This window comes from Diplodia seriata (genome assembly GCF_021436955.1).
Source record: "Diplodia seriata strain FDS-637 chromosome Unknown scaffold_5, whole genome shotgun sequence".
Lineage (NCBI taxonomy): Eukaryota > Fungi > Ascomycota > Dothideomycetes > Botryosphaeriales > Botryosphaeriaceae > Diplodia > Diplodia seriata.
In genome coordinates, this window is record NW_027117312.1 from 2,005,868 (window position 1) to 2,032,642 (window position 26,775).

At 55.6% G+C, this 26,775-nt stretch overlaps 5 protein-coding genes across 5 annotated transcripts; 3 read left to right on the forward strand and 2 right to left on the reverse strand.

Annotated features, from left to right (window-relative positions):
• Nucleotides 1–977: 977 nt before the first annotated feature.
• SLS55_005596 (uncharacterized protein) lies at nt 978–1,894 on the reverse strand (the record flags this gene model as incomplete). Its single annotated transcript, XM_066777043.1, has 3 exons — nt 978–1,522; nt 1,582–1,795; nt 1,862–1,894. 3 exons carry the CDS (start codon nt 1,892–1,894, stop codon nt 978–980), a joined length of 792 nt encoding a protein of 263 aa, XP_066632885.1.
• A 5,700-nt stretch (nt 1,895–7,594) lies between these two features.
• SLS55_005597 (uncharacterized protein) lies at nt 7,595–9,089 on the forward strand (the record flags this gene model as incomplete). The annotated part of the gene is made up of 3 exons (XM_066777044.1): nt 7,595–7,856; nt 7,944–8,190; nt 8,288–9,089. The coding sequence occupies 3 exons, from the start codon at nt 7,595–7,597 to the stop codon at nt 9,087–9,089; spliced, it is 1,311 nt and encodes a 436-aa protein (XP_066632886.1).
• A 3,028-nt stretch (nt 9,090–12,117) lies between these two features.
• Nucleotides 12,118–14,677, reverse strand: SLS55_005598 (uncharacterized protein; the record flags this gene model as incomplete). The annotated part of the gene is made up of 4 exons (XM_066777045.1): nt 12,118–12,129; nt 12,184–13,650; nt 13,700–13,819; nt 13,874–14,677. 4 exons carry the CDS (start codon nt 14,675–14,677, stop codon nt 12,118–12,120), a joined length of 2,403 nt encoding a protein of 800 aa, XP_066632887.1.
• A 2,716-nt stretch (nt 14,678–17,393) lies between these two features.
• ASF1 (Histone chaperone asf1) lies at nt 17,394–18,361 on the forward strand (the record flags this gene model as incomplete). Its single annotated transcript, XM_066777046.1, has 4 exons — nt 17,394–17,502; nt 17,556–17,595; nt 17,652–17,960; nt 18,016–18,361. 4 exons carry the CDS (start codon nt 17,394–17,396, stop codon nt 18,359–18,361), a joined length of 804 nt encoding a protein of 267 aa, XP_066632888.1.
• A 490-nt stretch (nt 18,362–18,851) lies between these two features.
• Nucleotides 18,852–22,063, forward strand: SRO7 (Lethal(2) giant larvae sro7; the record flags this gene model as incomplete). Its single annotated transcript, XM_066777047.1, has 4 exons — nt 18,852–18,938; nt 18,992–19,331; nt 19,383–20,962; nt 21,011–22,063. 4 exons carry the CDS (start codon nt 18,852–18,854, stop codon nt 22,061–22,063), a joined length of 3,060 nt encoding a protein of 1,019 aa, XP_066632889.1.
• Between the last annotated feature and the right edge of the window lie 4,712 nt (nt 22,064–26,775).

Genomic DNA, 26,775 nt, shown 5'->3' on the forward strand with positions numbered 1-26,775 from the left:
TACCGCGGCGTCGCATTGCATTGCATTGCATCGCATCGCATCGCGCCCGCAACCTCCCCGCTCCATACAACCTCTAGTGCTGTTAGCGGTGCGGAGCCGGCTGGGGAAAATGGATTTTCGATGCTGTCGAGTGACCAGCTCCTCTATCCCGTTCTGGTTTGTTTTGTTATGGCACGAAAATTCCATGAGAAACCAACTTACTTCAGGGATATTGACGCCCTTTCCTCAACCTCCGCAGCGGCTGCTCCAACGACATCGGAAGTGAGCACCATCAACGTGCCATGGACATCCTCTTCGCCATGTCTATCGAGGACGCCCCAAGCGTGCAGCCCTACAACACAACATAAGATTGCGTAGGATGTGGTACACTTTAGCTTCGTCCAACGCTCTGCTGGGCACCTCAACCTGTGATCACATGCCTCAGTACTGCGGGGAAGAGAAGGGATCCGGAAACCGTTCCGACCCAGGAATCGGCTTGGTAACGCTAATGTTCGTCACCGTTTTACCCCGCCTGCTAGCGCTCGCTTGATAGTAGAGCCGGCTTCGTGGCTTGCTTTTACTGAGGCACACAGATGTTATTCTTGCTACTTGCGGGGTCGGTGCGCATTGAATTCTTTCCCAGGTTGGGAAAGACCCAGTCCTGCGGCAGCTAATGGATCAAGCTCTTGGAGCTGTTGGTTTACCATTGCCTTATAGGTCAGAACTGATTTTGTCCTTTCACACTGGCACAGTGGTTGGTAAAAAGATATCCGGATACATGACTTCATTATCCACGTCTGTAAGGTGCAACACTGGTGATGAAAGGAGTGGTTTGTAGACCATTCAACATTTAATATATCTGAGCTGCTCCTCTTGTCTCATGTTTCTATACGGAATCTTGCAGTGAATGTGTCTAAGATAATTCAACATGCCGTTGCATATCGCCCAAAGATCCAAAGAATGGCCGGCGAATGCTTGAAGAAGCGCTCTCTCATTACTCAAGCGTAGTGTCCGCGGCGGGTACCATTTCCATGGCTTCCATGCCATGTGGCGTTTCCGGAGCCATGGCCATCGTTCAGAACAGTCGTGTTTCCATATGGAGCGCCATCATCGTAGGAGGAGCCTTTGTCAGACGAACCGTCATCTCCCGAGGTAATGCTCTCCCCTTGAACATCAGCATCTCCGGTTGAAGTGGTGGCACCGGAACTGCTGTAATCATCCGTGGAATTACCATCATCTTGAGAAGTGCCATCATCCTGGTCATCGTCCTGGTCATCTTCCTGACCACCGTATTCGTTGCCGTCACCTGCATCATTTCCCTGGGCACCATTGTCCTCCGAGGAAGTACTGTCATTTTCGACGATAGTGCCGTTCGCAAGCTGAATGCTGACAGACGTGACGGGGACGTTGAAAGGAGGACCCGAGCAGGTACCACCGCCAATGGCATTGGTGGTGCAGTTCCTTCCATACAAGTAGAGCGGCGCGGTCCCTTTCAGAGTCAGGATGGCACTCCTTTGGTAGAGCTTCTGGGATATCCAGACGTCTGTCACGGCTTCATGTCAGTCATGATATCTCTGTATCTGATCAATCGAAATGACTCACTGCCAATTGACAAATCTGAAGTGAAAGACACGGCCTCGTCATCGCAAGGAGCGTAGGGCTGGTCTGGCCCGGCTCGTTCTGCGGTGCCTGGGAAGTAGGCACCGCAGTGGACGGTATCGGCCTGAGACTCGTATCGCACGAGGAAGTCGAGAGACCTGTGGGTTCCAGACGGAGCGTAGTTGGAGCTGGGGCTGGTCACGATCCAGGATCCCCACTGTTCAGTGACATTGGTCGCTCTGGTATGAAAGTATGGGTAGGCGGAAGCAGTAGATGCGCATACCGCAGCGGCAGAAACGAAAGTAGTAGCACGCATGCTGTGCAGTTGGAGAAAAGTTTCTTAAGAACGGAATGGTGCGTAGAGTGAACGATTTGGAAGCGAGAAGAATTGGCAGTGGATCTGTGGGGATTTATAGAGGCTCGGGTGTTTTCAGCTGCTTCAGAGCCTTCCCGACGCTCGCTACACCTTTTGCCCGATGCTGAAGGCGTAGAGACCATCCTTGTTGCCAATAGTTCGGCGGAGAGCTGAAGTGCCGCCACTACGTCATCTTGAGGATGGCATACGAGCCACCTTTCCCGGTCGGAAGTGAAATGAAGACAAGAGGTGTACAGTGATGTAGCGCTGTAAGCACACGACTTCTACGTACCTGCATGTTCAGTGGCTTGTACTGTGGTGCCAGCCTACTGGAGACGGCACGGTTGTGGCTGCCGATCCACCCCGTGTTTCTATTTCGAGCGCACCTGATGATTCATGTATGTAGCAACGAGAAAGATGAACAAAACTTGGACAGGTCAAGCATGTTTGCAGCGGGGTCTCTCCTGTCCGAACTCTGGACTGTAGAGTGCACGAAGACGGTGCTCAATTACGACGAGAGAAAACCGCCCCCTTATGAGCGCAATGTTCTCGGTGTTGCTGAAATATTTTGTTGAGGCGCTCTCGGGACAAACGAAAACGGGGTGGCGGCCTCGAACGTGGTCGGCAATGAGCACCACGGCCGTGGCTTGATGGCGTTTCGCGAAAGACGAGTTAGCGTCGGCACTGACGACGGGTCCCCTCGTCAATCCACCGTTACTGGCGCGCCGTTTCGGCTCTGTCTGGACTTGTTGGGAGCTGACCAACGATCCGGTCCGGCCTCCTTCCCCCTTGCATGGCCCGTAGCCCGTGCTGGAGATACAGTCGGTACAAAAGCTGTTTCTTGCCAGCGTCGATGCTATCTCTTCAACTATGCTCTCTTGTCTCCATCTTTCGAGTTTCCAAGCATCCTTCTCCCGTTGTGGCTTTCACTCAATGCGTAATGAATTGCAACGGTCGCTTCTCAACTTACACTACGCCTCAACGCAGCCAATCATCAATCCGTCACTTTGAAATTTTCGCCGCACCATACTACTTGAGCCCCGTGTGCAGCCCCATCCTCAAGGCGGGGGCGTCGAATAACTGCCGGTATCCGCAAAGCCCAGCATGTCCGAGTAATCAATGCCAACTGCGCTGGATCCCGCTACGCATTGCGCTGAGATTGCGACTCTAAATCAGTGACAGTTTGACGTCGCGCAGTGGTTGGTTCCGTGCAGTCGGATGTGCCGTTGAAGATCCATAGCCAATGGCACAACGATGACCCCGAATATGACGGCCTGATGGTGCTGCACAATTTCGAGCTGCTCAACCCTTGAGTAGGAAGGCTATGTCAGCCTGCGTTGCGCGTGACAGCTTGGCTGCCCGAACGAAATAAAGCCTCCAAGAAAGATCCACGCCAAACCAACAACAGGGAAATCATACTGCCACACGTCCAAGGAAATATTTGACAAGGGGCGTGAGGTTCCACACAAGGCTGGCGTCAGCAGCTGCGCCCAGTCGATCTTACGAGGCACAAGGTTCGTGAGATCCCCAGAAAAGAATATGTGCGATTGAGGGAGTGGAAGTCGCTTCTTTGCAAAGAGAGAAACTAATGCGAGAGTGATGAAGTGAATACACGACCCGCGCATCGCAGGAGAGCTGGTGCACGTTTGATTCATAGTCTGCGGCACTGGGCCTCTTCAGGTAGATGCGACGAAAGCTACGGCGGGTGAGGGTTGTCTCTACAACCTTTTCTGCTTGATCCTTAGCGCTTAAAATGGCCGCCTGCTCGCATTTACATGGGAATTGTCCACCTGTCACCCTCCTCGACCATAGGTCTGTTCGCATGGCCGGCTTCTGCTCGCTGTAGCAACAAATCCGATCTTACAACCATCTACTGTTCTTGCCATCTCTCCACAACGCTTCCGAGAGGGCGAATCGAAGATGGCACCCGGAACAAACCCCGTGCTGGTTCCCCGGTCCAACCAACCAGACGATAATCCGCACTTCGGCAACGAGTCAATCATCGCTCTTGTTGAGCTACTCATGATGATACTCATGCCCTGCATGGGCTACATTTTTCGCACAAAGATCAGAGCTTGGATACGGTTCCTTGGTCGAGTGTATCGACGGTGCAGGCAAGCTGACCATCTAAAGCTTGGAATCGTGAAACTATCCCCTTGCACGACATTGCCGACGATCGCCCGAGGACGATACCTTCCACTACTACTGCGAATTCACTGACACTGCCCCAGCAGATTGGAGAGAGATAGCTCTCCAGTGGAAGGAGCTTGCGCTTCTCAATGCGGATCGACGATCGACTTGATGATTTGAATCGTAGCCGATGGCGTGAGTTTTCGGAGTTTCGTCAACTTCTTTGCTGCTCAAAGAGGCTAGTAGAAACAAGCCATGTATATTACTTTTCAACCTTTTAATTCTTCAGCGCACCACGCAGATTCTCGGTATCTATAGGGAATGATAAATGAGAAAGTTCTTGACCTGTTTCTTACCTTCCAAGAAGCTTCGCCTTTTCCAACTCCTGCGACTAAAGAACGGTGCGGGTGGTCGGCTGCCACTCCGTTGCTGCACATCATCTCAGCAGTCGTCCATGTCGTCTGGTGGTTAGTCGAATAACTGTAACCATCCGACTATTGAAGAACTAGCTAAGAACACCGCAGAAGAAGTGCGCGCGGCCTTGGCTAGGTGCGACGATATTTTTAAAGCGATGAGTTGATTGGAGCGGCGGAGTGGTTGAGGCAATGCGCGTGAGGTCGGTCGAGGCTGACATGGCGCAACCACGCCTGCAGAGCGCTTGCCGGGCGAGGGCGGAAAGGTTGATCGGTGCGACAGAGTGAGAAACTTGGTGCATCGCCGGTGGGAGCCGATGGATCGCAGTCGAGGTTGGATCTGGCCTACAATAGCTGCTTGAGTCTTCAGTTGGCCGTGCAGATGCTGTGGCTCTCTTGACATGCCCCAGAGCGCAAGGGGTGCACGGAAACTACGAAGAAGTCAACGATGCTGCGGATGCTTCTCAGGCGTCCCTGTCACTCGCTGCTGCTGAGAATCAATAAGCAGCGTGGGCTGCATGGTTTTGCGCCCTGATCGCAGTGTCACCCGTTGCGACTGCGCCTTCGAGGACCCACCCGCTCTTCCCCCGCCATGTGCTGCTTCCTTATACCGCAAGCGCTGGTTGGTCCGCCGTGAGTCTCCAGCCTTCAGCCTTGCTAGGGTGGAACGCCATTTTCGCGATCGACGTAGCCCAGTTCACATGTCATCGCTGGCGCTTCGCTCCTGCTTCCTTATACCGCAAGCGCTGGTTGGTCCGCCGTAAGTCTCCAGCGTTTAGCCTTGCTAGGGTGGAACGCCATTTTCGCCATCGACGTGGCCCAGTTCACGTCTCACCGCCAAGTGATGCGCTCTGGTCTTGCATTTCGCACCCTTGTATTACAGATTCGTCAATGACCACCATTGAGTCTTTTCCCCCGCCTGCTCGCCTAATGTTGCTTAAGTAGATCTCTACACCTGCCTTACCCAAATACATTTTCGCTCTGAAAAATCAACTCTGCTCAGTTTTGCTTGGGAAAGTTCTCCCCTACTGTGTCCATCGAATTAGTTGTTCGGGTAGCACTTACTTTAACCCCAATTTTTCTTCAGCGCGTGCATACGGGCTTACCGTCAAATCGTAATAATTTACTGTGGATTTCAGTAACTTCATCCCCACCACACAACCGGTAAGCCTGACTCTCTTGATCACTTGAATGCTCTCACTAGAACTTTATTAATTAGCACCACATTCAACTACCTCCACACAAAATGGCGCCCGGGCTTCGTCTGCGCTCCACTCAGCCGAGCACCTCTTCTTTCAGCGACGAAGCCATTATATCATTGGTGTCCCTTGTCCTCACCGCTATTATTGCCTGCGCCGGGTACACAGTCAGGAAATGGATCAAGAAAACCGTCACGCGCTTCGGTGATCGATTACAAGGATGGCGTCGGCGGCAAGACAGCTCGGATCATAACGGTATGTCAGTGCCTTTCCAGGAACGAAGAAAAGAAAGTACTCATTTCCCCCAGAAGCGGACGATGGCATGATTGCGCTACCATACCTAACCAGCTACCGTAAAACTATATCTCCACCGTACTTCGACGAGTCACCATACGAAAACTCAAGGGTCGCAACCTCGGACTGGGCAGAGATTGCGCGGCTGAATTCTGGTGCTTGCTCTGGCCAGGAAGTCAATAGCTGGTGTTGACAGGAAACTCGGAGCATGTACGTTGGCCCCAGAAACTAGAGTATCGCATGTAAAATGGAATATGGTATATCAGACTAGTGTTGGCGGAGTAGTACTGGAGGTGATTTTCCTCGGCTCGCAATGACAGGCGCGTTGGAGTCAGGCTGGGCGACGCCCGCCGGCTGTAGCGCGGCACCGTTCAGCCTGTTGAGTGCAGCTGTCAACTTCCACAACAACCACTCAGTTTTTCACCTTCCATTCGGCCACTGTTGCCCGCAAGTCTCAGAGGGCGAAAGTTACTTCGTGACGAACGACCGTCCAGATCCACGTGAGCGACTGATCGTGGACTGGGAATGGAGACTGCACTTTCGACTGCGAAATGCCAGTCGAGGGGGTTGTTCGATGAAGAGGGACGAGAGGCTGATGGGGTGAGATGAGACAAAGGCGATGCGGCTGAAATGGAGGTGAGGGGAGAACGAGTCGGTGATGTATCGGAGCTAGGGAAGCGGGCGGGCCGTGGCCCTAGCGCTGGAGGCTGCCGAATTGCCGGGACTTGTACCTGGAAGGTCCCTTCTGGAACGCTATTTTTGATCCACCGCCCAGATCCGCCTGCCATCGCGACGTCATGCAGGTACCGGTCTGTGCTATCGCATGATATCATCCCCAGCCCGCCGGCGGCCGCAAGCACAGCGTCGCAGAAGTGCCGAGCAGCGGCCATCGCAATGCTTATCAGCGCCTATCCGCAGGAGTCGCGCCGCTGCCGGGCGCATGAGCGCATGACCCCCCTGGCTGGTGGCTTGAACCCTGCTTTTAAGCTCAACGCCGACCACTACCCGTCCCACACCATTGGCGTCGCCGCAAAGGGAAGCGCTGGCAGGATCCGGGCGCGGTACTGTGCAAAGGCAGGTTCCCTTTGCAGATAGCGCGGCCCCGAGCCGATCACGTGAGGGCGCACCTTCTCCACAGGGCGTCGGGTGGAGCAGCGCTGGCCAAGCCATCACCGACAGTCCAGCGTCGCAGCGGCGCGCGACTCGGGCGAGACCAGCGGCGGGGATCAGCGGCTGCGAAATTTGGCGGCTTGGCGGGCGGCCCCGGGACGTCAAACTGCAACGATTCGCGCGCAACAACAGGGCGCTGGCAGCAGATGCGGAGGCGGTGCGGAGAGCGGCAGGCAGGCTGGGCCGCTCCCCACCCTACCACCCTACCACGGTGAGCAATAATCGCGCATTCCTGGGGCACGGATTGCGCCAGCCGAGGCGCAGCTGGTACGCAATTCGCTTACTCCCAGAGATCCATAATCCGGAGCAGCCCGCAGAGCACGCGACACGATGGATCGCTCTCTCTCCTCCGCGCGCACCGCCACTTCTCTTGCCAGCGCCAGCACGAAGGGGGGCTCTCGTCGAGGCACGCCACGCCACTACACCCTCACCACTCGCTCCTGCATCCATGCCACATGGGTCGGCCCGGTCCCGTCGGTTGGCCGAGCGCGCGCTGGACGGCCGCGAAGCTCTGTCTCTCACGCCTCCCGGACGAGGTGCTGATTCTCATCATCGAGCGCTGCGACATCGACGCCCTGCTGCAGCTGCGCCTGACCTGCCGCGCCTTCCGCTCCCTCATTGCCACCTACGAGAGCACCATCGTGCAGGAGGTCGCGCGCACCACCTTCCCCGGCTGCAAGCTCATCCTGCGCCCGCCAGAGGACCATGATCTGCTGAGTGAGTGCTGCTGCTGCCGCCGCACCCCACCACCCCGCCATGCCCCTCAACCCCCCGACCGCCGCGCGCATCGCTGACGCACATCAGAATCGCCCTACACGCTGGACTGGCTCACCGGCCTGATCCCGCGACACCTGGCCGCAATCGTCGTCGACCGTCACCGCTACTGTGGCACCCCGCTGCCCGCCCTGGACGGCGTGCCCGCCGAGGACGAGATTGGCGACGAAGTCCGCGCCCACATCGCCCACGGCTTCAGCATCCTCGAGACGCTGTCGCTGATCGCCCAGGATGTCGAGGACACGCCCGACTCCAAAATCGAGTCCAAACTGCCCCCGTGAGTTTTCGCCGCAGCCGATCTCCCGCCGCATCCCGTTTTCGCGCTTTCCCTGTTCCTGACTCCACAGCGCCTTTTTACTGACGAGCCCGCCAAGTGAACTCGTGTCGCGCGGTCCGCCCGCGCCGCGCTGGCGCAAATACACGCCCAACCGCGTCTACCGCCAGACAAAACGCGCCCTGTGGTCGTGGCGGCGCCCGCAGGAGAGCGCTGAGAAGAAGCGGCGCGCGGTGCTGCAGCGCCGCCAGGACCTGATCACCGCGCTGCAGTGCAACTTCATCCACAAGCGCCTCACGCCCGACGAGGCCGCCGACTTCGACGCCATGTGGACGGTGCTGCGCATGGCCTTCCAGCATCACCGCTACTTCAACATCGGCGTGCCGCTGTTCGACTGGGGCAAGCCCGACCGCCGCGACGTTTTCTGGGGCAACTCGTGGGTCAACTGGTACGTCCTGCGCGCCGGCGCAACTTTCTGGTGGCGCAACTACTGGCTCAAGAGCGTCCGCGTCGCCGCTGCCGGGGGGTCCACCTCGACCGGCACGCTGCTGCTCGACGACTTCACCAAGCCCAGCACCGGCAGCAAGAGAAAGCGATCGGCCAAGGCCGACAGCAACAATCACCACCAGAAGGACACGCGCCCCACCGGCTGGGCCGAGATCAACCTGGCCTGGCACGTCCGCACGCGCGAGCAGATCGAGATTGAGCGTGCCGGTGCCGAGGAGGTGTTCGCAACGATTCGCCAGCGGATGAAGGGTGCGCATGTCGTGCGCCTGCCCACGTTCGACGAGTACCGCGCTATGGTGCGCAGCCTGAGGGGCGAGGGTAGCACCGCCACCGCCGTTGGCCAGGAGAAGGACGACCCTCTCAAACGCTATTGCGCGACCATGACCGTGCTCTGATTTTTGCCGTTATGCTTCTTCTCTTTCTGTCCTTTCCTTCGAGTCAAACCACCGGGAACGCTTAATTTGCTAATGACAGTGAAAGGCCGCTCTCCACTTATATTGTTGTTGATATCGTTGGGGTTTGAGGATCATGTGTGTCGACTGTAAATAAGTTTCCTGTTTCGTTTTTGCTTTTTATCTTCCTTTCGTACCCACCCTTTTTCCTATTCCCATTGGCGGCCGCCCGGAAAAGGTATGACCATAGACGATAGACCATGCTTCCTACCGAAATTTGACAGGTTCGGATATTGTTCGACTTTTTTTTTCGCTTTCCAACGATCAGCAAGGCTCCATTGCAGGGAGGGAATTATCAAAATGTCTAGTGTCTTGAGGAATGATGGAAGCATTCGGAAGGTAATGCCGGGATGGCTGCTTGCTGAATCGAGACGTCGCAGGAGCAAGATTGGGAAATAGGATCGACCAATTGGAAGCCCGATCGAGGCTGCTGAGGCAGGGGCAGGGGTGCGCGAAATTGAGGCTGGGGGAGAGGAAGCGAGAAGGTTCCCGGGGCACAGACCGGGACAAGAGTCGATTCGCAATCGTGGGGAACAGTGCTCTGGTCACAGACTGGCAATCGATTTGAGGTTCGTCCCGCTCAAAAGTGAGGCGGACAGCGATGGATGAGATTTATTTATCATCAAACCCTTCGGCAAATCTATACTTTAAAAACCCATGGTCAGGCACCAATGCCCATGCCCTCCGCCCAATTCTCCACCAAGCATCATGCGATAAATGGTACGACGGCTTGCGATAGATTTTCATTGTCGGAAGGTCGTTTGTACGCGGATCATGCCATTTATGTCTGCGTTATACTGCGCCAAACCCCAGAAAGAAGGGAAAAAGTGGATCATCTTTGCACGCGACACGACAAACGAGCTGCTACATGATCTCGTCTAGCTATAAGCGCATCAACCCACATGCCTTTTATCCACCCCTCCCCGGCTCAACTCCACCACATCTCCACCATGCGTGCTGCGCCACACCGGACCGTACATCCCGAGTGGAGACATGCGCGATGAGCGCGTCCAGTCTTGTGAACGCGCCTTGGACTCAAACGCTTCGCACAAGGATTCGCTGGGGATTGAGCCGTTGTTGGTGAGTCAACCTGAGTTTTGTACTCATCATTCGAGGCGCGTGGCGTTTACGTTTTCCGTCAGAGGTGGTTGGACTGCTGGATGCTCATTGTCGTAACACGAGAATAAAAGGATAAGGGGAATGGTTATGGGAGAATGCCTCGAGTGGGATCAAAGACACGAAGTGGAGAAGGAAGCAATGCGACGGCGATGAGATTGTACCAAAAGATTGAAGCTGGAACGAGTATTCAATGCAGCTTTCGGGCTTCCGATCTATATTCTCCCCCTAGCCTTTCCTGCTTTGCGCATTATGTTCCTTCTCTCTCTTGCAAATCGCTGTCCTTTTCCAATCACCCTTGTGCTGGTTTTGGGTGTACCACCGGGCCGTGTCCCCTCTCCCCCAACACCTTCCTCCTCAAAGTCGGTCCATGGGGGCCTTTGGGAGGTTGTCGGTCTGTCGTAGCATCCTCGGAGGCCGAGGCGGTCTGGTGCGCTTCGTTCTGGCGCTTGTCTTGTCCGTCTGTGCTAGAATCTTTCGACCCGGTCACGTCTCGAGCCTCGTTCTTTGGTGGCATTTTCGTCTTCAAGCAGGAGCTTCAGTAGATCTTTAATTTTTCGCTGTTGATCGGGGTTCTGGACGACGAACCTTTCTCCTTGTTTCGAAGCGGCGTCGGTTAGAACTTGCAGAACCACGGGAGGAAATATCCGTGGAGTCGAACTGCTGGAAGCTACGCTTCTCTGGAGGTGGGTGGTAGAAGTAGGTGACGCAGTGACGCGGCCTTTACACGACAAATGCTGGATGACGTCATACCAGGGGCTGTGTGTGTAGCAGCCGCTTCTGTCCATGCTCCGTCTCGTGTTCTGGAAAAAGACAGAAAGCTGACCGGATGATTCATGGCGTTACTCGTCCCGGAGATTTTCTTGAACACGGGCGCCGGACCATGGGATCCGGCCGCAAGGCCGCCGAAGTCAAGAAGCATACACAACCTTTGGATTCTCTTGCATATGTCTCTTCCATATGTCTCTCCAATTACTCGTAGCTACTCAATTGAGCGTAATAGCGTTCAGGTTGGCTTTTACGCAACATTGATAGTGTTACCACGATAAAATTTCCACTCTACTGCAATCCCCCTTTTGATAAAAGCCTGCAACTATTCTTCTCTTCTACGCCCGGGCGTAACTAATCCAACAGTTTAGCCGCTTCACCATCATTGCCACCAAATTTCGACAGGACAAGGGAAACCGAGGTGTGAATTGGATACATTCCGTTGTCGACTGCTGCTGCGGCTGCTGCTTCTGCCCGACGGCGGCGGACGAAGCTTTATTGAATTATGTTCTCTCTTTTTTCCTGATATCTTAACTTTCTGCAAGGACGCAGCGTGCTTCCGAAACGGAACCAGGGTGGTTGGTACGCTTTTGTCTTCTGCTGAATGCTCTTAAACTCGCTCGTCACTAACGCCTCAATGCAATGTATCCAATCAATTATGTCAAGGGAGGTTTAACTTTAATCAATTATTCGTGTCTTCATAATTTTTGGATGGTTTGAAGCTCCGCTCTGAACTCAGTTACAATTCGTATCCAATCAAGATTCAAACTCTTCTACAATCAGGGTGATACAGGAAACATCAGGCCATCTCTTCCTTAGAATAAGAAGTTATACAAAGAAAGCAATCAAATTGGTGCCCTAGGTGTTGAGCAAAACAAAACCCCTTCCTCTGCAATTCATTCGCGGCGCTATGCAAACAGACAGTTTCGAGAAGGATGAATTCAAAGTGCAAGAAGAGAAACAAAACAAATCGTCCCAAGAAATTGAACAAGCGATCAAAAAGTAGTTTCCCCATTCTCCATATGTCCCCTTGGTAGTGTGTGGTATCAATGCAGCAATGTATAGTGGTTTTGGTCGTTTTTGATATCTACATGACAATCTGCGGCGTCATTAGCATGTCAAACGCAAAAAGGGGCGAAAAAGTGGAACTTACGCAGTCCTGGTCATTCTTGACCTTCGGCACACCCATTTCATCGAATGTCTTCGGACCCTTGCCCGGTGGTGGCGCCGTTGCTGCAGGCTTAGGTGCAGCTTGCTTAGGAGGCTGCGGCTGCTGACTCTGCCTCGGCGGCGCGGAGTCGCTCTTCTGCGGCTCTGGTCTACCCGAACTGCCTGGCCTACCACCGCCACCAGAGGTTCGGGGAGCGGGGATCATCGGGGGTCCTGCGGCAGGCACTGTGGATGCAGTGGAAGCACGTTCGTAACCAGCAGGCAGCTGCATAGGCTTCTTCTGTTCGATAGGCGCCTGAAACCCGATGTCTTGCACCGTGGGCTGCTTCTGCAGCTTGTTGGGTCCTTGCAAGGAAGGCGGACGACCAGCGGACGGAGGTGGAGGCGTGTAATGCTGTTCGGGATGATCGACACTCGGGCCTCCAGGCTGACGGTAGCCGCCGGGTCCAGGAGGGCCGGAAGAAATGCGTGCACCCGGCCCACTGATAGGCTTCCGTCCTGGGTGAGGTCCAGTAGGACTCATGGAGTCGACACTGGTGTGAGGTCGAGGAGGTCCGTAATTGTAGCCTTGTGGCGGCAATCTCCCCGCGGGAGCACCAGGAGCACCAGGGCCAGGTGGAATCATGTTGAAAGCGGAAGTTGGACGTGGCCCAGGCATGCTTGCTCCAAGATTTGGCGGACCATTGTCCATTGGGTAAGGGGCAGCAGAAGCTGGTCGGTCGTAAGGAGCAATGGTCGGCGGCCTGTCTTCGAGAGGGTAAGGAGCAGCGGAGGAAGCACGGGGCGGACGGCCATTGGTGGGCGACTGAAGAGGCGACTGAGGCACCGAGTCTGAGATGGTGGGCATCGGAGCAGCCTGCGAGTGCCTGAATCTGTCCGGTCTTTGACCCTTCTTCGAACCGTATTGAGACCTGATCTTGTTGATGGCAACCTTCTCATGATCCTTCTTCGAGAGCGTCCTGTTGACTTGGATGTTCTCCAGCCGAGAGATGGCATCTTTGTTGCCAGACTTGGCGGCTCTCTCGTACCATTCCATAGCCTTCTCCAGGTTGACAGGCAAATGGACGCCTATTTCGTGGAAATATCCGAGGGCGAATTCAGCGGTGGCGAGGCCAGACTCGGCAGCGCGTTCGGCATATGTGAATGCCAACTCCTCGTTCTTCTGGAAGACACCTTCATAGCCACAGAGGAACCATTTGCTAATGGCCATGTCAGCCTCTGGCTCTCCCTGCCGCGCTGCTAGCGCATTGTAGTGTAGCGAAAGCGCGGGGTTGAAATCACAGCCCAAGGTGCACAGCTCATAGGCGGATCCCATCTTCAGCTGCGCCTTCGCGAAGCCGAGAAAAGCCGCCTTCTCGATGTTGATCTTCGCCGACTTTTCGTCATAGGGGAGATAGATCTCCGGAACCGTGATCTGCGGAAGTTCGCGTGCCTGGAGCATTCCGAGAACCTACCGAAAGTTAGCTTGCAGCTTTCAACCCCACGTCTGTGACACCTACGTAGGCACCCTGCGGTGCGTTTTCATCGGCGGTGCTGGCCGCATGCTTGATGAGCTGCAGACCCTTCGCGTAGTCCTGCGGCTGCCCGTTCTGACCAAGCAGGGTCATCATGCCCAGTCTCTACACGGACGTTAGCGATACGAGCCGCTGCCCCACCAGCGCAAAGGGACATACGTAGTTTGAGGCCGAATCCCCCGCATCGGCACCCCGCTTGTAGTGTACAAGCGCCTTGACCGGGTCATTGGATTGTTCGAAGAGCATGCCTATCCGGTACTCGGCGCGATAGTAACCTTTGTCGGCAGCGCGCGAGTAGCTGCGAAAAGCTTCTTTCTTGTCGACACGCATGCCAAACTTGCCGAACTCGAGCCACATTCCGCGCATGAACTCAGCGCGCGGATGGTGCTGGTCAGCGAGGAATTGGACAATGTTCATGGCGTCCATGCGCAGCTGATGCTCGACAGCAGGTGTGGGCGGACGGGCCTGCTCGGAGTAGATGCGCTCAGCATGCACCATGGAGGCATCGACCCAGGTCAGTGAATCCTGGGCCCATGCCAGCTGCATCTCCGGGTCGTTGGAGTTGAGCACGCCCATGCGCGCTTGCTCCAGTATTTGTTCCTTCTCATCGTCGTTCGGCGGGATGTTCGGCGGCGGGTTCACGAGCTTGGGGAAATGCGAAAAGTTGGGGAGGTCGGCGGTCGCCATTCCGTACTGCGAATAATCGCCTTGTCTGTAGTGCGAGCCGTTGGAGCCGTTCGACAGCACGCTGCTGCCGCGTGGCGGGTAGGGGGTGCCGTTTGCTTCGAGTTCCATGTGGGCGACTTGATTCTGAATCTGGTCGACGTCTTCTTGCATGACGCGCTGCGGGGCGGGAGAGACGACTTCGGGCTGCGGGGGGAGGTAGTAGTCGTCGGTGCCGCCGGGAACGAAGGTGGCAGCGAGCCCAAAGTTATTGGCGTGGGGATGCGGCTGGTAGCTCATGCTTGCTTAGGCGCGGGCGGGAAGCTGGGGGGCGCAATACTCCGGAAGTGGAGGGAAGCGGCGCTTGATGGTTCTGGAGCTCAGCCCGGCGGGAAATTCTGGATCGGGTCGCAGTCAGCCTCCTCGGTCGTGGGAGTGTGGCGGTATGCCCGTGCGGTCCGGCCTTGCGCGTGTGAAGAGCTGCAGTGAAGAGGAAGGCATGGAGATGCGGAGGTGGGAGGAGGGTGAGAAAAGCGCGGGCGTGCTGTCGACTGGATGGCGACGCCGACGCTCTAGCGCGGCGCAGAAGCCCCTCCAGAGCGGACTTACCACGAGCACAAACAACACAGCAGGCAACGGCGGGAGCGCTGCGGCTGTCTGCGCGACAAAAATGGCACGCGGTGCAGGACAACTCAATAATATGGACCGCGCTGACTGTCTCTGCCTGCGCGCACGGCCGCTGCCGCGATATATTAGCAAACGTCAGCTGGGTAGGGAGCTGATCGTTCCGCGCGCGGCTGAGCAGCACAAAGCGCGCTCCATTCGCCGCAGTCAAGCTCTTGTTTCACGCTTAGTTCCCGGCTCAGGTAAGCCTGCGCATGCTCGCAGCCCGCGGCCCGCCTGTTTCCTGCTTCTCCCGCTGCGAGCCGCATGGCCATTGGGCCGCCAGACCAGGCCACACCCAAACACCCACAAGACACGCACAAGGCGGCGGCAGTGCCGATCCGGAACCAGTTTCTGCAGCGCAGAGCTTCGAGAAGCACCCGCTGTTCGCCCAGGTGCTCCCGGCACGCACCGCTGCCCGACCCAACAGCCCGTTGTTTCCCAGCATGCGACGTCGACGCCGATGAGGCTGTGTACCCTGGACCCGAGCACAACACGAATGCGACAATCGGCTTGGAGCTGCGCGAGCTGGCCACTGACTCCACGTCTTATTGGAGGCCAGGCTTGCCGACATGCCCAATATCCTGGGCCGGCAAATTTTGCATCGGGCAAATGATTGCAATATTGGGGCGTTGAACCGGCTGCGTTAAAGGGGCTCCGTCACCAACACCACAACGGCGCATAGCCTATGCTGCCGAACATCCGCGTGAGCGCCACGCCACAAGGCAGCTTAGGCACCCTGCGCCTTGCGTTGTCCAAAGAATTCGTGCTCATGCGCCTCCCGATCTACACCCGTCCCGCGTTTGATAGCCGTATCTACAAAACTGGAGCCCGTTGCACTGCCGCTTTCTCCACCGGCAGTCACTCTTCTGCACTGACTTTCGGCTATGCTGTCATATCGCCAGCCTAATATAACTCGACGCCACCCACATGGCACTACGGGGTTTGGGCACGCATCTACTGTGTACACCTCTGGTTTCCCCCCATTTGCCACGGGTGTTCCTGATTCGGAGCTCGGCACTAGGTATTGTATGCTCGGAGTTTATCTTGGCATACCGTTCTTTGCCTCTCGGTAAGTTGCGACAATGCCTTAGGTCTAAGATTGAGACTTAGCGGAGAGACCTGTGGAGTTATTTGTATCTCCTCTGACATTGTCCGGAACGTCTTCAGACATACCCGAAGTAAGATCCCCAGCAAGCATGTCAAGTTCGGTGCCGTAGCAAACGGAAAAGGAAGGTGGTCAGTGCTCCAAGACCGCAAGGATTCAATTGTTCTGATCCCGCGACCTCGAGACCTCCTCGCGGGCTAATCATCTGCGCAAAGGCCACCAGTCATAGATAGCATATGCTGTGTATCAGTAGTCATACTGCTGTGTAACGTCCATGACAGACGTCGTGGTTAGCTAAGCACCTTTCATAGGGCATACACGACGGATTAGCTCTGTGACAGGTCAATGAGGGTGATGTGTTTATTTGTCATTGATCGACAGCGCGCAAATTTACATTAAAGAAGAAGCAGTGACTATTCTTGGCTTCCTACATAGATGGGGCATACAACAGCCAGAGCAAGACAAGTGGTGGGGGGAAGTAGCTACATCTCGACACAAACCTTCAATTCGGTACGACAAATTCCGGGGCCAGTATGTTCTACATTTCTAGAAGCTAGCCTTGTTCTGAAGTGGTGTACGTTTTCGGCCTGGGGCTGTGGCAGCGCACTTACTGTACCTTTTAAAGTGGGGCCTGTCAAATAGATGATCGTCTAGTCAACTAAGGGTGTTGGATCAATTGGTCGGAATGCTCTAGACAAGTGACAGCTTGCGTATTGGCCCCCAGACTTTCGGACCCTTACGCATCAGACCTTGTTTATGCGACTGAGCGCCTTGCGAGAGAATGGAGGGTCCGACCGCAACGCATGGACTGGAATCCGCTTTGGCCACGAAGTCACGTGGAAAATATTTTGCGGGATGAGAGGATATAATATCGAGCCTCAAGTAGTCGTTCATTGGAGGATCCGGTTTGCTCTCGCTCCATGGCCGCAGTTAGTCGTTTCCTGCAGGCCTATAAGAGGTTGCGGACGGGCGCATTCAATAATTGCTATGGCGCGTGATTACACGATTCGACGCGACCAGCTCAGAGACGCGTCGCGCCCAGAATAGCCAGGATCGCTCCGTCCACCACCAGTGCCGCCGCCAGCTCTTCGGCCATAAACATTCGCGCGCTTCGTCCTCCACGTCCTCTTCCTCACCCGACAACACTGCATTCCACTGCATCCACATCCACAACAGATTCAAAGCCAGCAGCTTCTACAGTCCTCGAACCCATTTCTTTCTGCTACCAGTTTCGCATCCGTCAAGATGTCGGTCGTGTCTTTGCTGAACGTCGACGTCCGCAACACTCCCGCGCCCTTCACCGCGCCCTACGAATTTGAGATCACCTTTGAGTGCGTCGAGCAGCTGAAGTCGGGTATGCGTAAACCCGGAGCCCTCCAGCGTGCGCTCTCGCTCACATTCTGGCAGATTTGGAGTGGAAGCTCACCTACGTTGGTTCCGCGACTTCGTATGATGCCCACCTCTACTGCTCCATGATGCGACCGCTAACATCATCGCCCGTAGTTCCGAGCATGACCAAGAGCTCGACTCCCTCCTCGTCGGCCCCATTCCTGTCGGCGTGAACAAGTTCGTCTTCGAGGCCGACCCGCCGAACCTCTCGCGCATCCCGAACAACGAAATCCTCGGCGTCACTGTCATCCTCCTCACCTGCAGCTATGATGGCAGGGAGTTTGTGCGTGTGGGATACTATGTCAACAACGAGTACACGGACGAGGCTTTGATCGCTGAGCCGCCTGCGAAGCCCGTCATTGAGAAGGTCCGCCGCAACATCCTGGCTGAGAAGCCTAGGGTCACGCGCTTTGCTATCAAGTGGTGCGTCATGCCAGTTTGCTGCCTGGCCGCGTTCGTATTGCTGACCTTTCACCAGGGACTCCGAAGAGAGCGCGCCCGCTGAGTTCCCGCCCGACCAGCCCGATGCCGACCTGGCCAACGACGACGAGGAGGCCTATGCTGCGGATGAGGATCTCGAGGAGGAAGAAGAGGTCAAGGCTGACGGCGAGGACGAGGAGATGGGTGGAGCTGACGACACCACTGGCCCGGCCAAGGACGACGATGACTCTGACGCCGGCTCCGAGGACATCGAGGGCGAGAGCAGCGAGGACGAAGAGGACGACGAGATGGAGGGCGGCGGCGACGACGACATGGAGATGGACGACGATTCGAAGAATAAGCAACAACACATGGCCGCACAAAACGACGTCATGGTCCACTAGACGGGCATTGAGCTGCACAGTATGGAATATCCAAGGGCTTGGCTAGCAGCGGTGTGATTTGGGATTAGAAGTAAAAAGGGCGGGTGCGCGGTCCTTGCATGGCGCTATGAGGTTTGACTTTTTGCATGAAATACCTCGCCTATGGGACACGAGTTTGCACTGATAGATTATGAAGTTCAATTTGACAGACGGCGGGTTGCGGCGATGTGGGTGATCTGGCGAGCTATAGTGACAAAATCCCTTGAGAGCAGATTGTGCGGAGCATACATAGATTGCTAAGCTGCTCAGCGAAAGTGCACGATGTTTTTGGCCGTGTTTGCCGGCATGCCGATCAGCCGCCTGGGCGACGCGAGGGCATGACGTTTCAGGGACCCCGCGCCGCTGCCGCCCTGCGCCCCGCCAAGTGCTCCTTGCACTCCAGCTCTCTTGATTTCCAGGCCGGCCTTCGCAACCCAACCTTCCCGCCCACCTCGATGCTCCGCCGTACACCATGGCTCACCTCCTGCGCGGCAAGCAGGCGGGCATCCAGAACGATCTCTCCGCAGGCCTCACCCCCGACCACTTCCAGATAGACGACGTATGCTGCCTCTCCGGCCTGGTACCTGCATGCCTGACTTACGCGTTGCGCAGATCCGCCGCTACGGCATCAACTCTCAAGTCGCAAAGCTCGCCTTCGACCCTATCCAGTCGCTCCTCGCCGTCGGAACGAAAGACACGCAATTCGGCCGCGGTCAGATCTATGTATTCGGCGAAGGCCGCGTGAGCGTCGTGTTCCAGCTGCCCACCAAAGCCTCCGTCGAGGAACTGCAGTTCTGCGCCGACAAGCTCGTTTGCTTGGATTCCAAACATGATCTCTCCATATTTTCGTTGGAGACCAAGAAGCTGGTGCGGTCGTACTCGCCTCCCGGCACTGTGACGGCCTTACACACCGACCCATCCATCGACTATGCGATGCTGGGGATGCAAAACGGTCAGTTGCTTGCGGTGATGCGATAGTTGCGGGATGCTGATCGTTATTTAGGCGACGTCCTTGTCTACGACCTAGACCGCGAATACTTGGCACCTTTCAGGATACCATACTTCTGGAAAGAATACGACACTCGTGCTCGCATCTCGCCTGTTGTCACGCTGTCGTTCCACCCTCGCGACATTGGAAAGCTGTTGATCGGGTACAATAATGGCGCGGTCATATACTCGTTCAAGCAGAACGCGCCTACGAAGTTCTTCCACTACCATCTTCCACAGGGTGCACCTGGCGGTGACTCGGACCCAAACTCCGTTAGCATGGCGAGGAGCCCCAGGTTGACTCAGGCTGTGTGGCATCCCACTGGAACTTTCATCTTGACTGGCCATGAGGACAGCAGTCTTGTCATCTGGGACCCGAAGGATGGCAAGGACCCCAAGACCAGCCGCATTATCATGGCCAGGACCCTTCAGGACACAAACGTCAACTTACCTGGTGCTGGTTCTACTACTGCCGGCGTCACCCCTGAAACCTTTGCTGTAAAGGTTCCAATCTTTCGCATTGCCTGGTGTGCAAACCAGGACCCGGATGACACCGGCATCTTGGTTGCAGGCGGTGCTCCTACAACTCTGCCTACGAAGGGTCTGAACTTTTTCGAGTTAGGCAGAACTCCCGTTTATCAGACGTCATCTTGGCAAATCCTTGCCGAGCACTTCGAGAACCCCAAGCGCCAAAGAATCCTTCCAACGCCTCCTAATGCTGAAGTTGTTGATTTTTGTTTGATACCCCGTAGCTCGCCTCACTTCGGAGGCGCGCAAGACCCGATTGCCGTTCTTGCCTTGCTCTCTTCCGGAGAGATTATAACTTTGAGCTTCCCTAGCGGTCTACCTGTCACGCCTACGAACCAACTTCACCCTTCTTTGACTTTCATCCACCCTTTCATCAATCACTTTGCTCTTGCTCCCATCGAGCGGACCAGATGGCTTGGAATGACCGAGACTCGCTCCCATGGTCCGGCAATAGTGGCAGGTGGTGTCGCAGCCAAGCACCCTCTTAAACGTTTTGAGAACCGTAACGTTGTCCAGACGGCCCATGCAGACGGTACCATCCGGTTATGGGATGCCGGCCACGGCGACGAAATCGAAAACGAAGCTGCTCTCCAAGCAGATTGCGCTCGTGCTGTGGGAAGGCAAGAGGGTATTGAGGTTACAAAGCTATCCTTAGCTGGGGCTACCGGCGAATTGGCCGTGGGCCTTCGCAGCGGCGAACTCGTCGTGTTCCGCTGGGGTACAAATCCAAAGGTTGGCACAGAACCGACTCCGCCGGATCCTAACACGCCAAAGGCACTTACCAACATCGTTTCGCGACGTGATCCTGCTCTAAAGGAGGGCCTCCTTCCATTCACTCTTCTAGATGAGCAAAATGGGCCTGTTTCTGCCCTGAAATTGGCCGACATTGGCTTTGTTGCTGCTGGCTTCGAGGGTGGAAGCCTAGCCGTGATAGATCTGAGAGGGCCTGCTCTCATTTACCAAGCCAGTCTGCAGGATTTCATCAAAGCGGATAAGCGGAAGAGTTTGCGGAGAAGTAGTGCGACAGCCGCACCGAAGCTGGAATACCCTACGTCCATCGAATTCAGTGTAAGTCATGCTCATCGTCCGAATTTGGAAGTCTGCTAATGGTCGTAGGTTATGACTCTTGACGGCGAAGAATTCTCCAGTGCGCTGCTCCACGTTGGCACCAACTTGGGCCACCTAGCAACGTTCAAGATGCTCCCTGGTGCCGACGGCCGCTACAAATGCGAGTTCGTGGGTGCCGTGATGCTCGATGACAAGGTTATCCGCATTGCTCCCATTTCAGCAGATTCTGGGGCTCCTGCTTTCGCCACGCAGCGAGCTTTTGCCGGATTGCGCGAAGGTGCCAAGGTCAATGGTGTGCTTGTCGCCATCACCCAGTCTGGTGCTCGCGTGTTTAAGCCAGCAACAAACAAAGGCGCCCATAAGTCCTGGGATGAGTTCCTCTGCGACAACGCTGCCGTCACCCGCTATGAAGACCAAGGCTACGCACTCGTCGGCCTCTTCGGAGATGGCTGCGCCAAGGCCTACAGTCTCCCAGCTCTCAAAGAGATCGGGTCGGTCAATATCTCGCACATTATGGATGTCCGCCGTTTCGCAAACGCAACCATCACGGCCACCGGTGATATTCTTGGCTGGGTTGGTCCCGCAGAGATGGCCCTCATCAACGTCTGGGGCATCGGTCAATACCTCGTCCAGAAGAATGACGATGCGCTTTACAACCCCAATATGGTGATCCCACCCCGCCCGACCATCAGCAACATGCAATGGATCAGCGGCTCGCAGCATGTCACGCCCGAGGACATCGACCTGCTCATCGGCGGGCCCGACCGGCCCCCGTCCAAACGCGAGATCGCGGCCGCGCGCGACGAGGATCGCCAACGCCTGGAGGAAGAGCGCGCCTCCAGGAGAAATATGGCGGAGTCGTCGGCGGCTGCGGCTGCGGGCGGCGCCGGTGCGGCAGATGGGAGTAACAGTCAGGAAGGCTACTGGGCGTATTTGTCGCGGCAGATGAACGAGCGTACGGAGAAGCTGAACATCATGGGCGACAACATGGAGAGGCTGCAGGACAACTCGGCGGGCTTCGCGTCGGATGTACAGAAGTTCGTGGCGAAGCAGAAGCGGGGGATGGTGATGGGGGCGGTGAAGAGTAAATTTGGTTTCTAACGGGAGGGCATTCGCGCTTTTCAGTGGGATGGATGATCTGGCTCAAGAGTTCGGTGTTTCTTGTTCTTCTCCATTTGCTTTTCACGGGTTATACCTACGGGCCTCTGTCGCTGGTCGTATGTAGAGGCGTCAATGAAATTGATATGTGACCTTGACACTTTACTTGTTTCTCTTCCCCTTTAGTTATAGGCGAGGACTGGTTGAATCGCTGCCTTCTCCGCGTTTGTCCGTGGGGTGCAAAAAAAAAAAAAGTAAAAGGCAAAAAGATGATATGTCACCGCCCGGGAATCGAACCCAAAGTCCTCTTCCGACCGCTACCAACCCGATACAGGCTATGCCCAGGCCTTATTTGATACGTCAGAAGCCGCTCTACCACTGAGCTAGCGATGATGGAAGGGGAGGAGGTTTTGGCGACTTATATACCCACAGACAGGCATGTCAACGAGAATCTCTCAACACTCGTCTCCAGCCACAACCGCTCAGCGCCGTACCACAGAGAGAGCTTCTCACCGGGCCGCGGTTTTGTTATACTGACTCAGTGAGTCTACCGACTTGCTTTTGAATGGTGCACTTTCCTCGTCACTTTTTGGAAGTTGAACGGAGATTCGGGTCACTTGACAGGTGCTTTCTTCGCAATGCAGAGCCACGGCCGTGACAGTGCGCTGAGAGAGGAGCTTCTGTAAAACGTGGGAAAGGGTCATAGCCAATGATGCGACTCGAGCGTGGAGCGGAGGTGAGGAACACCGTGTCCCGCCAAAGCTGAAGCGGCTCCGGAAGTATAACTACCAAGACTGTGCGGATGCCTTGTTGCCTTAGCCAAGCCATGACGCAACAGAGGATTACACTGACTGTGAGAGGTCAGCATTTTCATCTCCAGGGCGCAAGCCTCCCTGCTGCGGGCGGGCCCGGCAGGCATTGAGGCTGCTATGGCGTGGCGCGCAGCCAATGTGCGTGCGCGAGGCGCTGCTGATGGTCAGCGCAGCGAGTGTGACGGGCGTTCCGGCTCCCCGTGCTACTTCCCCAGGCGAGAGGTTTTTTGTCGGCTGGCGCAGTCTCGGCTTTGATATAAGTTAGAGTCCCTTTAATCCTGCTCGCGCCTTTTCTTCCTCCCCAAATGCAGCCGATGAAACCATTCAAGAAGCCGTTCAATTCCTCAGCATTCTACTATCAAGTCCGTCTTTGATACATTCCTCACACGTCTTGGTCCGACATCGCCTGTCGGATGTACCTCAGAGTGCTACGTATGGCGGAAAACGGTAAGCAAAGTCAACATGCGAATCTCAGGTTCCAGAGCTCATGCCCATAGGTACCAACTCATCCGTCCTCCCAAGCAGCGGCTCTCAATGGAATGTGGAGGGGGTTACGGGCGTCATTGCGATCGTGCTCATGCTTGTGATTCCGCTTGTTGCATTCGCACGTCGACACTACCTTAGGAGTTTGTTTACCAAATGGGTCCATCGTTTCACCACGTGGTTACAACTTCACCGAGGTATTCAGCGTCATTCACTTATGCGAAATTCAGCACTGATCGAATGCTTTTTAGCACCTCGTCCTCAGGATACGCTTCCGTTTTGGGTGCCGCCTCATCCTCTCTCGGATGATTCTCCATTCGTCCTGGGTCACCTGGAAAAGTATGAGTGGGGTGATGCGTTTCGATTCCGTCAACCATTCAGGAGGGAATTGTAAGCCGCCATTCGTGCTTACTGTGCAGATTCGGCCGTCATCGTAAAGTGTCGATGTTCTTGGATTGGTCGTTAATCGGTTCCGCCTTTCAGAATCCATTTGGATTGTGGGGTTTACAGTGAAGGGGGTAATATTTTGAAATAGTGGCATCGCTGAGCATTTACATCGAAGATATCAAGCATGACCAGCCAAGGCGGGAAACGATGTATTTGTCGTTGGACCCATTTCTTCCCTGGCTCCCCATCGACCAGACTCCAAACTGCTCGAAACGTGTAAATGCATGTATTTCTGCTTGGCCACGTACGGACATGCGCATGTGCTCGAGTCATAACACCAGTGAAACCCAATATCAGGACGGACTTGTCCGCGTTTTGAACTTACACCTAAGGGCGGACACTGGGTCCTACTGCCCCCGGAAGTCGGCTGATTACAGCGACCGGCGCATGGCGGACGCGGCATCCGGAACGACCTGTTCTTCTCAACGCAAAGGTGAAGCGAGGATAGATTGAAGATCTCAATCCTGTGGGTCTGCGTGTTTGTGTTCTCGGCGGGCTCAGAGGACCTAAGTGTTCTGTACGGTGCCATTGCAAGGCCCTCAGCTCAATGCGCAAGGCCACAGCAGATGACGAATATTTGAGCCATCAGAACCCTACCAAGGACATGGCACTCTTCCTACGTCAGTTGAATCCATTGTCTAGACGCAGATGTGGGTCTTGATTGTTGGCAGCCGCTGCCAGATATTGGATTCGACTGCCTAAGTAAGGTGCAATTATTTCCGCGAGGCAGCTGCGGGTGGGGCTCGATTCTTCTGTCACCCCGCCGTGAGGCCCATCGCTGGCAGAAGCAGAAGTTGCGCTCGGACGAGGCTAATGTGGGAGCAAGGGCAACCAATAAAACGACTCGGAGAGGCGACCTAGTGAGAAGCCTCGGCCCTTCCGGGCGGCGAAGTTGGGGCAGTCACGTACACAATCTGGGAGTCGCGAGGCAGTTTCGCGTTGCGCCGAGGAAGCGGCCCTCCTTCCAGGCTTCCGTCCGATGTCAAGCCGGCGGACTCCGATGTCAGGCCGGCGGACGTATAAATAACCAGCCTCCCCCCGCCCATTTCTGCTCTTCAGCTCTCTTTCCATTAATTTGGCTTAGATCAAGTGTAGTATCTGTTCTTTTCAGTTTAATCTCTGAAACGTCTCTACGGAGGCATCAAGATTAATCTTGTTTTTGGATCTGGGGTGATGGCCGCTGAGCTTGCTCATGCCGTCTCCCACAGTGTCGCCCGTATTCGCACTGTTTCGGGCTGACGCGACATCTTGGTCTTTTCGTTGAGTTTCTTGCCTTGTGCAGGACCTTGAGGAAGAGAAAACTAGTCTTCGGACGATGAGAGTGATGGCATCAGGAGATATCGTTGACTTGCGGTTCGAGTGCTCATGGTGCTGGATCTCAGGCGAGCGCAAAGTTGAGCTGAGGAGTTCCCATCGCCGACCGGCTCGTGGCCATCGCTGACCGCTGCGGGAAGCCTTTGATGGCTTGAACAGGTTAACGCTGGCCTCCCCTCGCCCTGCGAGACTCGTCGCTGCGTGAGAGAGCACCGTGGTGGCGGCGCGTCGCCGTTGGCGTTTGGGCGTGTTGGACGAACAGCTGGCGAAAATCCCAACACCAGGCAGGCAGCACCGCCAGGCAGCATATTCTTGTTGACGTCGGAGCTGCGCAAAAGCCTCAAGCCTATTCCGAATTTAAGGCTGCGCTCTTTTCCCAGGCATCGCGTGCCCTCAGTCCTGCAGCTGCTGCCGGAGGGCAAGACGAAGGCGGTCGAACCTGGGCGACTGGCGGTGCCGACCCAGTGGAGAGGCTGATCTGACGGCCTACATGCTTAAGCTTGAGACCACCTTCTAGCGCTCTGAGTGAATGCAGGCCATCACGTCTACTGGTGCTGAACGGCCTCGGGCGTGGAGCCTTGGGCGCGCGTTTGCTACAGCGCTGCTGCCTGGCCCTTCCCTCCCGCCAGTTTTCCTCACGCAATCACCAGCGACAGCCTTCACGCCGAGGGAAACCAAGCCTCACAGGACCAGCTTAGCCATCGCCAGTCCTCGTCAGAGAGCTCCAAGCCGCTAACTATCGAGATTACGCCCCTGCAACGTGCCGGCTTGGATTGGAGAGCGAACGCTCAGGGATCGCTAATTGCAAGACAGACCTGCGTCTAGCCGGCTCCCTTTCCTCAAAGACAACGTACGGATTTTCTGCTCCCACCTCCTCCAACGAAATCCACGAGTCCCCTCTCCGAACGCCAGATCGTCGTCGAGAACCATGATGTAGCACGCACACCCGACAATACACGCGTCAAAGGACGAGACAATGTTTGATTGAGGATCAAGGTCAAGGTCTCTCGCGGTGTATAGCTTTGGCTTTGTTGACCAAATCGGAATCCAGGCCCGCCATTTGATAGTGAAGCCCAGATGAGCGTGACTCGGGGTATGGTTGCGTGTGAGATAGCCTTCGCGACGAGTTTTGGACAGCCCTGTCCGTGTCTGGTGTTATGCATGCAGTGTGCAACGTCACCCATAATAGTATCGAGTGTGTAGGTTACAGGAATCGTTTGCATCTCTAGACTGGTAATGCTTTAGCGACTTGGACGCTTCTGATGACGCGTGTTATGCCTATCGTAGTAGAACTTCGCATGCTGAGACATGTCAGCCGCTCCGTCTGAGCAGCCTCAAGTCTGGGTTTCGGCTCCTAGAAAAATCCATGGTCGATGGATCCCTTTCTTAGAGATAACGGAGGTTCAAAGGATTATGCGCATCCTGAAAGCCACTCTTGGCGACGAAAATCGAGTTGAGGCGATGTAGATCCTGCTGAACTGGCGGGCCACAGTGCACTCGAATTTGGTATTTCATTCCGTAACCCTTGATCAGAAAGGTTCGCGAGATAAAATAAGTGGAGTCCCCGGTGACGTTGTGAGTTGTTGCTCAGACCTGCCCGTCGCCAGACTGTATTTAGATGCGGGGTCGCGGGAATCCACCAACTTGTACACTCTCCTT